This window comes from Dipodomys merriami, unplaced genomic scaffold, assembly GCF_024711535.1.
Source record: "Dipodomys merriami isolate MVZ:Mamm:240054 unplaced genomic scaffold, mDipMer1.0.p SCAF_17, whole genome shotgun sequence".
Lineage (NCBI taxonomy): Eukaryota > Metazoa > Chordata > Mammalia > Rodentia > Heteromyidae > Dipodomys > Dipodomys merriami.
Window position 1 is genome coordinate 13420491 of NW_027203048.1, and position 12903 is coordinate 13433393.

The 12903-nt window shown below is 46.2% G+C and overlaps 1 protein-coding gene across 1 annotated transcript in view; it reads right to left on the bottom strand.

The window, feature by feature from the left end:
- The window catches only part of Xdh (xanthine dehydrogenase), a 56092-nt gene that overhangs the window by 32217 nt on the left and 10972 nt on the right, over positions 1-12903 (bottom strand). The window contains exons 5-13 of the mRNA XM_070025317.1: positions 12568-12694; positions 11700-11761; positions 5843-5911; positions 5449-5535; positions 4153-4294; positions 3965-4057; positions 3223-3374; positions 1847-1940; positions 1289-1398 (exon numbers count right to left, since the gene is read on the bottom strand). Of these exons, the coding sequence (XP_069881418.1) occupies positions 1289-1398; positions 1847-1940; positions 3223-3374; positions 3965-4057; positions 4153-4294; positions 5449-5535; positions 5843-5911; positions 11700-11761; positions 12568-12694 (936 nt within the window). The remainder of the gene's footprint in view (positions 1-1288; positions 1399-1846; positions 1941-3222; positions 3375-3964; positions 4058-4152; positions 4295-5448; positions 5536-5842; positions 5912-11699; positions 11762-12567; positions 12695-12903) is intronic.

Sequence of the window (12903 nt, forward strand, 5' to 3'; positions counted from 1 at the left end):
TGAGTTTTGTACTCACCCTCGTCCTGGACATTGTGATTATTACCACAGTCTCTCGCTCTGACACAGAGAGACATGGAGTCCCCTCCTGCAGGCTAAGGTAGCTAAGAAACCTGGTGAGATCATAACTCTGGGACACTGAACTTGAATTTGGCTCTTTCCTAGGACCAAACCATTCATCATGACATTTTCACTGGTGTTATCCGGGTGATAACATCCTTTCTTGAGAAAGCTTTGTAATTTGGGGTTCTAAAATCTCATTTCTTTTATGACATTATGACTTTGTTAATGTCCGTCCCTGGAAAAATTAAAACTGAGTGTACTAAACTTGTTTCCTCCCACCTTTCCCTATTTGTAATTTTAAAAAATCAGTGATCTGTGAAATTCAAAACCCTGGGAATCACTGCTCAAAACAATCTGCAAAGTTAAGTCCCAAAACCATTAAGAAGCCACCTCAGGGACTTAATTGCTGTGATTGAATTAACATCCCATGGAGGAAGGTCAGAATCACCAAGGGCATATGCACCTCACGCTCACAAAAGCAAAGCGTGAGTGGAGTCAGCCCGTCACCTTCTCGGAGGAAGCAGCTGCTGCCAGCCCTCCCACAGCACTTTTCTAAAAGGCTCATTGTGGACTTGTCCCGAGTTGGTGGCTGCTGAGGACAGAGAAAACCACATCAGGTTAAGCTAGTCCAGGCCCTGAGGAATAAACGCAAGATGGCCAGAGGTGCCCAGATTTCCCCAAACAGACCAGACCAGCTGCTCATGAAGCAGCAATCTCACAGTGCCAGCCCAGAGCAAGGTGAGTGAACCAACGTCCCAGCAGAGTCAGAGCCAGCATATGAGTCCAACTCAAAGGCAGTGAGGCAGGGCCTACACTCTTCAATGAGGAGATAACAGTATTCTTGACCCTAAAACAGCTGGATGTGTTCTTGGGAATGTGCCCTATTACCTAGTAGCAGGTGTTCTCCCTTGGCTACCAGACATGGGCCAGTAACCTGGTGAAGCTCTAGACCTCCAGTTCTCAGAATAATCTTTTCAGAAGGCGTAAGGTACCCACTTTGCAGAGGAGTACACTGGGGTGCAAAGTGCTAAGTGATTTTCTGAGGCATCTATGTCTGGCTGACTGGCTAGATAAAGTTAGTTCATCCAAGTCCAGAGAGAAAGAACCAATGTTAAAGTTGGGAGTTGCACAAGTTGGTCATAAGATAGACTCTTAGCTCTTGATCTGTCTGGAGCCCAGCCATGGGAAAAGAATTCAGGCAAAGCCTGGACCAGCTTTGCTGCCTCACCTCCCTGCTATAGGGGATCTCTATGGACAGCAGTATCTCTTCTGGACTGAGCAGGGTCCTTCTGTAGCCAGGGAAGAAAGTGTGGTCCATTCGAACAGTTCTCTTTGTGCCTGTAGGTAGACAGGATAAAGAAGGCTACATGAGGGAGGGGCCGCATCAGAAGGAGAAACTAAGAGTATGGCTTAAGTGGTAGAGCACTAGCTTGTCATGAGTTTGAACTCTGATACCACTAAGGAGAAGAGAGGGGAGGGGGAGGGGAGAGGAAAGAAACAGTAAATCAGCTGGGTGCTGGTTTGGAATCAAAGACAAGACATTACAGACTAATGCACTTGGGAAATATTTGAGGGGAGGGGAAAAGGGAGACGGGGACAGGGGAGGGGTGAGGGGGAGGGAGCTCAACTGTCCCACACCTCCAACCTAGCAGCTTCCATTAATCCAAGCCTTGGGACACCTGAGTCACTGAATTCGCCACTCTTTCTCTGGAAAAATGACCTGTGAGACTTTCCTCCCCCAACCCATCTTTCCAGCCATCTTTCCCATCTTCTTCAGGCAGCTCACCTCTGGACATAAGGGTCAGCTTGGCTCCACTGGCCATGAACACAGGGTTGAGATCAGAGATGGGGCTGGCGGTAATGATATTCCCTCCCATGGACTAGAACAAGCAGAAGGAGTTAGAGCCTTGCCCAGGACTCAGGCAGCTGCTCCTGCACGCAGACAGGGGGCGCCCGCTGCTACAGGGGGTGCCTGAGGACCTGCATCCACTGCCAGAGAATCACAAGAGCAACACGGTGAGCATGTGGGCCTCTGGGGAAATGTGCAAAGTTGAAATCAGGACCCTCAGGCTGGAGTCCCAGCTCTGAAATGTACAAGTCAGTACGTTTACTGAAACGTACAGGTCAGTAAACTGAGGCATTCTCTCTAAAAGTGACCTCACCCAACCTTTTCTGAAAGGACTGAGGTGATTTATCACATTTTTACCGTGTGCAGTAAAATGAAATGGAAGATAAAGATCAAGGAAAAAGAGCAGGAAGACTGAAGGATGAATCATTTGTTCAGTTTGGATCTGAACTTCCTGGCAACTTGGAAAAAAAAAAAACACAAAAACTAGAAGAAGAATCAGATAGAGAGTTCTCTTTACCGGAAATGAGGAAGAAAAGCGATGTGTAAGGCCAACACAATCCTTCCTGGAAGTGGATTGAGCAGATCTGGGCGAAGGAGTCGAGAGTACTTAGCTTGTGTTTCCTTGTCTATAACCAGGCACAGCAGGCGCGTGGGAGCGGGAGGAGAGCAAGGGCAGCCGCTTTGTTATTGCCCTGCTCTGTTTCAATTTTTGAAACAGTTTAAAAAATAGAACAGAAGGGGTAGTTCACCTCCCCAAATCATAAATGTTGTGGACCCCGAATGGACTAGTGTATGTGAACACAATTATTTGCAAACTAGGAATTTTAGGGCTACTTGAAGGCCCTCGGAACAGCTAACAGGTGAAACTCCTCCCTCCTCTCCAGGGAAGGGGGGTGGGGAGACTCTGCTCCTGGGTTCTCCTCCCCCACCCCACCCAGCAAAGTCTGAAAGGATCCTGCCCAATTCAGTTGTGGCTTCTCTATGATGCCTATGGCCTCAGTCAAAGGTACAGACTGTGCTTCTTAGGGTGTCCTGTAGACCCCCCCACACACACACTTCATCAGAAGTGCCCAAACCTTCTTCTTAAAAACTTGATCTCTGGGGTGTACCACTCCAGAACCCACCAAGTCAGATTCCCTGTGGGTGGGGCTCAGGCGCTGCATTTTAACAAGCACCTCGGAAAAGTCTAAGCACTAAAATGTGGGGCCTACTGGACAAAAGCAAGTGGGAGTCTCTAGCTCAAAACCCCTGCCCGCTCAAGGAAAGCCCATGCCTGGCCTGCCGGCCTCGCCTGCCGCTGACCAGGAACTCACCGCCACGGACTTGACCTGCTTGCCAGCAAACCAGCGCAGCTGCTCCAGGACTCCTCTGAACACCTCGGTTTTATAGACCGGAAGCTGAGCAACTACATCAACCAGGACCTTTTCCATAGAGCTCAGAGAGCAAGCGGCTCCAAAGGTAATACCTGGAAACACATCCTTGGAGTAATAGCCACCCCTCTTCCCCAGCCCTTGTGAGACCCGACCAAGGCGGGGCTGTATTACAGACTTACAGGAAATTAGGACCCAAACTAATGCCCCAAAGTTGATCAACAAGGCCTGAAGCCTCCATCTCTGGACTCTAGAATCAACATGTGAGCTTTTAAACTAGTGATTTTCCACTCAGAAGTCTGGATCTCTGATGGCAAAGTCTTCATATTTGTTAAAAAATAAAAAAACACCCAAGCACACTATACACCCTTTCCCCTGCATCTCTCAGCTCAGCCCCAGTGAGCAATTCTAATACATTGTCAAGCAGGAGAACAACTATTGAGTACAGCCTTTCCCCTGCTAGCACCCAACCATGCCAGCCTAATAGAGGGAAGATAATGCGGACCATCCTTACTTTGCTCCCCTTCTCCCCATGTCAGGCTGGCTCTAGGGGAAGTAGGAGGCAGTCAGAGCCATAGACAAAGCTACCTGGCACTCCTACACACACACACACACACACACACACACACACACACACACCTGGCCCAGCATCATGGCCCACTGTGGCCTCAGGAAAACCCCTTACCCTCTGGGCCATGCTCTACTGAGTTCAGCTCAGGGATCCAGGCTGGGCAGACAATCAGAGGAAACAGTGCATTCTTAAACTTCATCTCAATGCCTTAGAGAAACGAGAAGCCTGGAGTTATAGATCTGAGTGTTCCCCACAATTCATGCAGGATCCGTGACGTCCTCACTATCACAGGCAGGCCTTACCGATCTCTGTGTTCCCCACCACCAGTTTGGCATCAGGATGCTGAGCTTTGAGGTCCAGAAGCTCTTGCAGGGTTGAAGCTTGGATCCAGGTGACACGCTCCCCCTCAAAACGCAGCTGCTTCCGAGGAGTGTCTTTTAGCCTCTGGGAAACATAGTTTACTTATGGTACCGTCTCCTTCTTGCTACCACCATTAATTCCCTTGAGGTCTGCAATGGGCTAGGCGCCTCTACTGACTCATTGAGTACTGAGTCAGAAGAAGATCCTTACACGCTGGAGCGGAGTGAGGACTGCATGTATTAAGGAATTCAGTTGAGTATCTCATCCTACTTCGTCTTGAGAATGCCTTAGGGGAGGAGGCATTCAGAGCCTCAATTTTACAGGTGAAAAAGCAACTTGAAGATGAAGGAGATTATGGAAACCGCTGAAGGTCATGCACCTTGAGAAGACCCAAACTGACCTGGCTGAAAGCCCAGATTCCTTGCAGGGCCCTGTAGGGGCTATACCGGACAGGTGCAGGAAGGGCCAGAGGTCTAGGGGATAGGTACAATGGCAAAGGAGAGCTGACTCTGGTGTACCTGAGGTGATACTGGCTGGAGAAAGAAATCCCTCAAATGAAACTAATAGTGTTTTCAAGGTTTTCCCATCCAGAGAAAGATTTGCTTGGGGCCAGCTGCAATCTGTTCTCTCTGGCCTATTGAACATCTAAGGCAATCTTCATGGGTCTACATCCTTATGAAATGTGCAGCTGATAAACTCTGGGAGTGGCTTGCTTCTTTCCCTTGTCATAAATATTGGAATGAAGGTAAGAAAGCTGTTGTGACAAGAAGTTCTTAAGGCAGAATTGCAAGCCAGGGACCTCTAACTATAGCTTTGTTTGCTTACTTGTTTGTTTGTTTGTTTTAAATAAATAGGCTGCATATAGGGAAGAAAATAGGTGACTTGGTGGACACACATTAGATAAAGCCAAGAGGTCAACATAAGGTTAGAGAGCATGTGCTATTGATATGTAGTGCTCTAGGAAGACTTAGTCCCTTTCCTTGTAGGGCTTAGAGTCTAGGAATATAGGAATACAGACATCAAATTAGAAACTGTAGTGTGAGACAGTAGGAAGAGGTGTGGGATGCTACAGAGGCATAAACTAAAAGGTACCCAGGCACCAACTAAAAGGAAGACGTAATTAGGCTAAATCCTAAAAGATAAGAAGGTTCAAAGTTTGCTGTGGGTATGAAAAATCAAGCAGGTCTTACAGGCCCATGGCACAATGACATGGTTAGACTTCTCCAAGCATCACCTACCAGCAGCTCTGGGGGGAAGATGGGTTCCTGGGTGGGATCCAGGGGTGTGAAGTCCTCCGGCTTGAACAACGATGGTGTGAGCATATCCTGTAGGGAAAGAGAATAGGGAAGTTGTGCAGTCTCACCTCTTCTCAGGTGGACTGATCCAGCCCTTTACTAGGTAAACTCTGGAAGGCTGGTGGAGGGCAGGCAGCTCCTGGGAGGCAGGAAGAGGAAGGTCCTACCAAGGGATTCATGGCCAATGAATACCTTTAGCATCCTTATCATCTGACCAGCACCACCTCTCACCATGATTCTATCTTCTTGCCCCCCTTGCCAGGGACATGGGGAGAGTGTAGTGACTCCTCGGCATCTGAGATCCCCCAAGCCTCCCAGGGAAGCAAGACTCTCTTACCATGTGGTCTTTCTTCTGGTTCATGCAGCAATTTGGATTGTTTCCACTTCCTCCACAGCAGCCACCATCCTAGAAATAGGAAGAACAGATTCGCAAGAGGATACTTTATAGTCTTCACAGATTCTAAGAAGTCCTGATTATGAATAACTAGGGAACCCCAGCTCTGACACCTACCCCAGCATCCACAGGTGGAAATGCCACCTCTGCCCCAACCCGCATGCCTCTATGCAGCATGGAGGCCTCCGCTGTGTTTTCTATTGCTCAGCTAAGGCAGATTAAAGAGCTCGGTGATAAACACATAGGGACAAGTGGGAAATTTATTTTCAAGAAACTCTCCATGAAAGTTAGCTCCAGCTTTATTAAATTCTATTTTTGTGCTCATTTTCCTTCTCTGGTGCTACTTCCTTAGGCAGCCCCTAGAAGAGACATTCTCCTTGGTTCCCTCATGATACAGATGTGCTAGTGCTAACTCAGCCAGGCTCTGTGGGATTCGACTTCCAGCCTGATGTGTCTGTGGGGTGCTGCGAAGGATATCCAAGGCCAGTGCTGGTCCCAGGGATATGCCCAGACATTTTGGCCAATAGTCTCAAACTACTTAGTGCAGCCTTCTTTCCAGAAAGCGAAACCATCTCCACTCCTTACTGTGAGCTTGTTCTGGAGGAAAGTTAGATTCCCCCATCACCTATGGGAAAGGCCCTGGCTAAGGGACCGCTTTGGGATGCCATTGCCCAAGCTCAATTAGAGCACAAAGTGACTGCCTCCCACTATTGAGGCCTTGTGCGTGAGGAAGGCACCTGGCACATAGGCCCCAGAAAGGCAGGGTTGAAGCAGACATTCTAAAATGTGAGACACGGGAGTGGTGGAACTTCGCAGGGACTTTTCTGGGGTAGCCAATTCCTGAAGGAACAGTCTGTGAGCTGTCTGTCCCCCCAGGAGACAATTTCCAGCCTGGCAATCTCCAAGGATGCATCACACAATCCCCTATATTCCCATCCCTGTCCCCATCCTCTCCCCACCCCCAACCCTGACACCTCCTCAGTCCTGGGCCTTGAACTCTGGGCCTGGGTGCTGTCCCTAAGTCCCCTTTTGCTCAAGGCTAGCACTCTACCACTTGATCCACAGCACCACTTCCAGCTTTTTCTGAGATTAATTGGAAATAAGAGTCTTACAGCCTTTCCTACCTGGGCTGGCTTCAAACCATGATCCTCAGATCTCAGCCTCCTGAGTAGCTAGGATTGCAGGCGTGAGCCACCAGTGCCCAGCTTCCTCTAGCTTTTCTCAAGATAGTTCTCAGAGTTTTTGAAGGCTAAAAGATACGGCCTTTGAGAACTTATAAGCATGGCCAAGCATAAAAGAAACATTTTCCCTGATCTCACCCTCCTTCCCTTTGGCTCTGTGTGCTGAGCCCTCCAGGCTGGCCACTGGATGTCAGACCTATTCTGTCTGTTCCAGAACTCCTCTCCTGCTCCTTGCTCTTTCACTGAATAATCCCCCTCCCCTCCAAATTCAGAATGGGAGAACAGTCCCTTAATATCTCTTTTCATCCTTCTCGGGAGAGTGATGCAGGACAATTTTCTCAAGCCTATAGAAAGAGGGGCTTGCATAACAAGTCAAGGACATATTTTATACAGGTACATTTTGCTGATATGTCGGCACACTACCACCCAGATCCTGTCCTTATTGCCTTGTCAGTGTGTTTATGATCTAAATTATTGTGATATACAATAACATGACACCACCCCCAAGTTCTGCTAGACTGGGTAACGATGATATTTCCTGTCCCAATCCTCCTGGTATTCCCACTTTATGAAGTCAGTGAAGATTTCTAGACTTGTACCTATTTATTTTTTTTAATAAACCAAGGTTTTCTTCAGAGTGATTTTAGGTTCAAAGCCAAATTGTAAGGTACAAAGAATGGTGCTGTAAACCCCTCCCCCCCCCCCACACCTATACACACATACCAATAAGCTCTCTCAATATCAACATCTGCAGGAGAATGGTCTATTTGTTATGATAGATGAACCTATATCATCATTAATACATCATTAGCCCTTAAAGTCAGAGTTTACATCAGAGCTCTATGCACTGTGAGGTTTGACAAATGTACATGCATCTTATCATACAATATGTCCACATTTACGATTGGTTCCATCCACTTAGCAAAATACATTTAACTTTTCTTCCATGTCATGGCTTGATAGCTTCTTCCTTCCTTTATTCCTTCTCTCCTCCTTCTGCTACTCCTCTTTCTCTTCCTCCTCCTTTCTCTCCTCTTCCTTTCCTCCTCCCTTTTCTTCTTCTCCTTCTCTCCCTCTTTCCCTTTTCTCTCCCTTCCTTTTTGGCTATACAAGGGCTTAAACTCAGAGTCTCAAGCTTATACCAATATCATACTCTTCACTTAAGCCACACCTCCAGCCCATTTTTATTTAGTTGGTTTTGTTTTCCAAGCAATTTATATACTTTTGCCTGGATCTACCCTTGGACCAAGTCCTTCCTAACTTTGTCTCCTGAGTAGCTAGATTAAAGGCATTACTTAGTTAGACAGTCCTACTTAGTTTTGAGATAGGATCTCACTAACTTTTGTCAGAGATAGCCTCTGTTTATTCCTAACTCTTCCTGTGTAGCTGGGTAACAGACACACACCACTACATCTATATTCTTGATCATTTATTACTTTTCAGAGCAGAATAATATTCTGTTTTCTTAATTTCCACCGCTTCTTTGTCCATTCAGCTCACCTACATAATTTAAAGGACATCTCAATTGCTTCTAAGTTTTGACAATAAAACTGCCACAAACATTTCTGTTCAGGTTTTTATGGAGATGTCAGTTTTCAGCAGCTTTGGTAAACATCACAGAGGAAAACTAATAAATCATATAGTAAGAGTGTGTTTCATTTTGTAAAAAACTGCCCAGTTATTTTCCCAAGTGCCTATACATTCTTCTTTGCTACCAGAAATGAGAGTTCCTGTTTCTCCATACCCTCCCCAACACTGGTGGGGTTAGTGTTTTGGAACTGGCAATTCTAATAGGCATGTGGTGGTATTTAGTTACTTGCAACTCCCTGGTGGCATATGAGGTTCAACTCTCAATGCTAACTCTTCATCCATTTGTCTTTATGGCCGAAGGGTCCATTCATGTCTTTTTCCCATTTGTAATTGGGTCATTCATCTTCTTGTTGTTGAGTTTTACAATTTCTTTGTATATGTTGAGAACGTCCTTATGTGGAGATATGTCCTTTGCAAATGCTTTCCCCCAGTCTACAACTTGTCTTTTCATTCTGTTGATACTTGCTTTTGCAAAGAAGATTTCATTTATAATGAAGCCCAGCTTATCAAAACTTTTCTTTCGTGGATCATGCCTATGGTGCTATATCTAAACATTCTTTGCCACACCCAAAGTCATCTAGATTTGCTCTATGCCATCTATAAGTAGTTTAATGATTTGGTGTTTTTCATTTACGTTTATAGCCTGAGAGAATTTCCAGCCCATGTCTAGATTCATCATTTTGCATGTGAATGCCTGGATGTTCCAGCACCATTTTATAAAAAGGTTATCTTTGCCCCAATGCACTGTCTTTGCTCCTTTGTCACAGGTAAGGGAACTATATTAATGAGAGCCTATTTATGATGATGCTCTATTCTGTTTCATTGGTCTATTTTTTTTCTTTCACCAATGCCATGATGTCTTGATAATGGTAGTTTTGCAATAAGCCTTTGAGTCTGGATAGTGTCAGTTCTCCAAGTTTGTGGTCCTTCAGTATTGTGTTGGTTATTCTGGGTTTTTTTTTTCTCTCTCCATATCAACTTTATAATCAAGTTGTCAATATCTACAAAATAATGTCCTGGGATTTTTTATTAGAATTGTATGAAGCAAAAGTCATGTGTGGGTTTATTTATTTAGGTAGTTCAGATTGGCCTTCAACTCATAATTCACCACCTCTGCCTCCCATACTGTTGGATGACAAGTGTACTGTCACTAACTTTCAATTTATATGTAACTTTATATTCAAAGTCAGTTTCATTTAGACATCATCACTGAGTCTTATGTTTTGATCCACTCTGGTAATATCTACCTTTAATTTTTACTCCAGAGTTGGGGATTGAACTCAGGGACTCAGACAGCAATAGCTTATACCTCCCAGTCTTATCCATATTGAGTATCCGGTAGTTTATCAATTACTGTTCAAGGGTTCTTGTTCTAGTACTAGTTCATACAGACATTTCTGCTCATGTTTCTGCTGAAGTCAGTTATGACTCTATTCTTGTCTGTCTCTTGTTTGAGGAGCAGAAGTCAATCCTATCTCTTTACTTCTCTGATGATTCGAAGAGTTGCTAGTTTTCAGTTTGGTTAGCTTTTTACTTGTTAGGATGGAATGAAAACTTCTAAATTTCTTATACACCAGAGAATTTTCTTTGTGCCTATTTGTATGGTTCTTTCCAGTGTGTGCTGTATACAGGAAAACTAAAAACTCCAAGTATGTTGAAACCATGGGGAAAGCCAGAGTCAATAGGCTCTGCATAAAGATGTCATAGGCTTCGGTGAGGAATATGAAAACACTGCTCCCATCCCCCCATTCTGTGTCCTGCACACACAACTCGTAGCCAAAAGTGAATTGAGGCAAGTTCTGTCTGCTGAACTATAGAATCAGGAACCACCATTTCAATGTGATCTAACTCAGACCTCAGAAAGGAGTACCATTATCTATTACACTCAAATGCCCTTGTCTTGTGAAGCAATCTGAGGCCTGGTTGGATGGAATGTCTCTGAGTAGGCTCCTATGATACAGACAAGATCCACAACCCCTGATTCTCAGGGAAATCTGAGCAATTCATAAACATCATATGATTCATTAGAGAAGAACTATGTCAATGTTGTAATAGGCCAAGCATTGTACAAAGAGCTTTGCAAGAAGTGCTTAACACTGTAAAGCAGGTATTATTATAATCCCTTTTAAAAACAAGGAAATTGCATCAATTAAGTAATAGAAAAGGATTTAAACCGAGGTCATAAGACCCTGAATCTATGTTTTCCATTATTTCTATTTAACTGTGCACCTCCAAATTCATCATCACAACATTCTGCAGGATGTCATGTTCTGTATCCTTACAAAGCCCCATCTCCACCTCTAGCCACTCCTTCTTGGATTATGTGAGCACAACATTCCTTTCCATGTTGTGTTAACCCCAAAGGTTAAGTGAGAAGAAGTGGTGTCTGCAACTCACCACTGGGCCCAGCACCAAACCAGAATGCAAAGGTTTGACTGGAATCTCAGGTAAAAGCTGAGGCAAGGAAACCAAGAAAAGACATGCCAGCCCTCTGCCCTGCCTGGCTGATGGCAGGTGTGCATTGTGATTGGAGAATCAATGCCCACACGCCTGGCTGTGGTTTCTCACTTGGAGTTACATGAACACTGCAGAGGGTCACAAAATGTCTTGAGGTCTAATTATCAGCTTCATAAACCCAGCAGAGTGCCAACCATGGAAAGCAGCCAGGAGGGGGAAGAAGGAGGGGCACAAGTCTGAAGCAAGCCAGGCTGTTATTAAATGCTGTACCTGTGCCATACTGAGCCTGCCAGTCCTCCAGGGAAAGCAGCCAAGCCAGAAGTCACTAGATGACTCTGAACCCAGATAGTGTGCCTCTTCCAGGAAGAAAGACTCCAGGCCTTCACTAACAGGGAAAGCCGTGCTCTGAATTAGAACAACACAGTCTTCTGCCCAGGGGGAGACTCTACTAAACGTGTTGGGTCATCTTTCTTCTTTGTATAGCAGAGTCCCCTTGGCACCCTCCTTAACTATGCACTCTGAGGGCCACTGCTTTAGGAATCAGACTACTGAGCTCCCCAGGCCCCACTTACCTGAGCGAAGGTGCGGAAGCCCTGGAGGATGGGTCTGTAGCCCGTGCAGCGGCACAGGTTTCCTGTGGAGCAAGGAAAAGGCCACTGTATCACTGCCAGCCCTCAGGGACAGAGAGACTTGTATGCACCAGCTTAGCTCAGTGATTACTACTCTGGTTTGACATTCTGTTTCCTCCCCTAAAAGACCCTCTTGTTCTTCTTAGTTCTGATCTCAAAAATACCCTTTATAGCTTCCTGCAGGAAGTCTCCCTAGAATGCCCAGACTGAGAGACCCTCCTGGTACCCCAAGCCTGGTCAGAGCCTCATGAGTGAGCTTACAAACTACATGATAAACCCACGTACCCCTGGGAAGGGAGGAATTGTGTCTTTCATTCTGTCCCTTGTACAGTGACTGATCCAGGACAGGACTCAGAACGACTGGTTGAATAAATGGTTGCCTGAAATGCTGGATAGATGGGGAATCTTCTGGATTTGATGCCAAGGAGCAGTCACATGGTCCAGGCTCCTCAGCCCACTCACAAGAGGCCAAAGAGGAAGCCACTCACTGTCGTGGTTCTGTGTTCTGACTCTCTCCCTCCCAAGGGTCAGTGCGCTGGGGGATCCTGTTCTGGTGGAAGCTGAGGACAGGCAGCCATATGACTTTCCCATGGGTTGTTTCTCAAATGAGGTCCCATTGAAACTGCCCATGTCCAAGACGTCCCAGATACAGGGGAAAGGCAGGAAGACTCCCCAGAAAGCACAGGACTCTGGGTCAGTCAGCTCTCCTCTGGCGGGCGGTGCCTTCACTCCTAGCCAGTTCCTGCCTATCACTCCACCGTGCCCTGTCCAGGGCCCAGTCCACCTCCTTGGCTGTGCCTGCAGCCTGTACCTTGGAAGGCATTCTCGATCTCCTCCATGGTGGGTTCAGGCTGGTTCCGGAGCAGTGTGTACATGCTCATGACGATGCCAGGGGTGCAAAACCCACATTGGGAGCCATGGCTTTTGGCAATTCTCTCCTAGAAGGGACAGATGACTGTGTTGGCAAAAACCTCTCTGGTATCCTGGGGGACTTGCCAGGGATGAGAGGCAGCCCATGTTGAGAGGCAGTGGAGGGGAACACCGTGGGTAGTAACACAGGTCTCCAACTCCCTCTGAGCCATAGGTTCCTTGTCTGCACGTTGGGGATCATCCTACTACTTCTAAAGACTTAATGAGATAACCCATG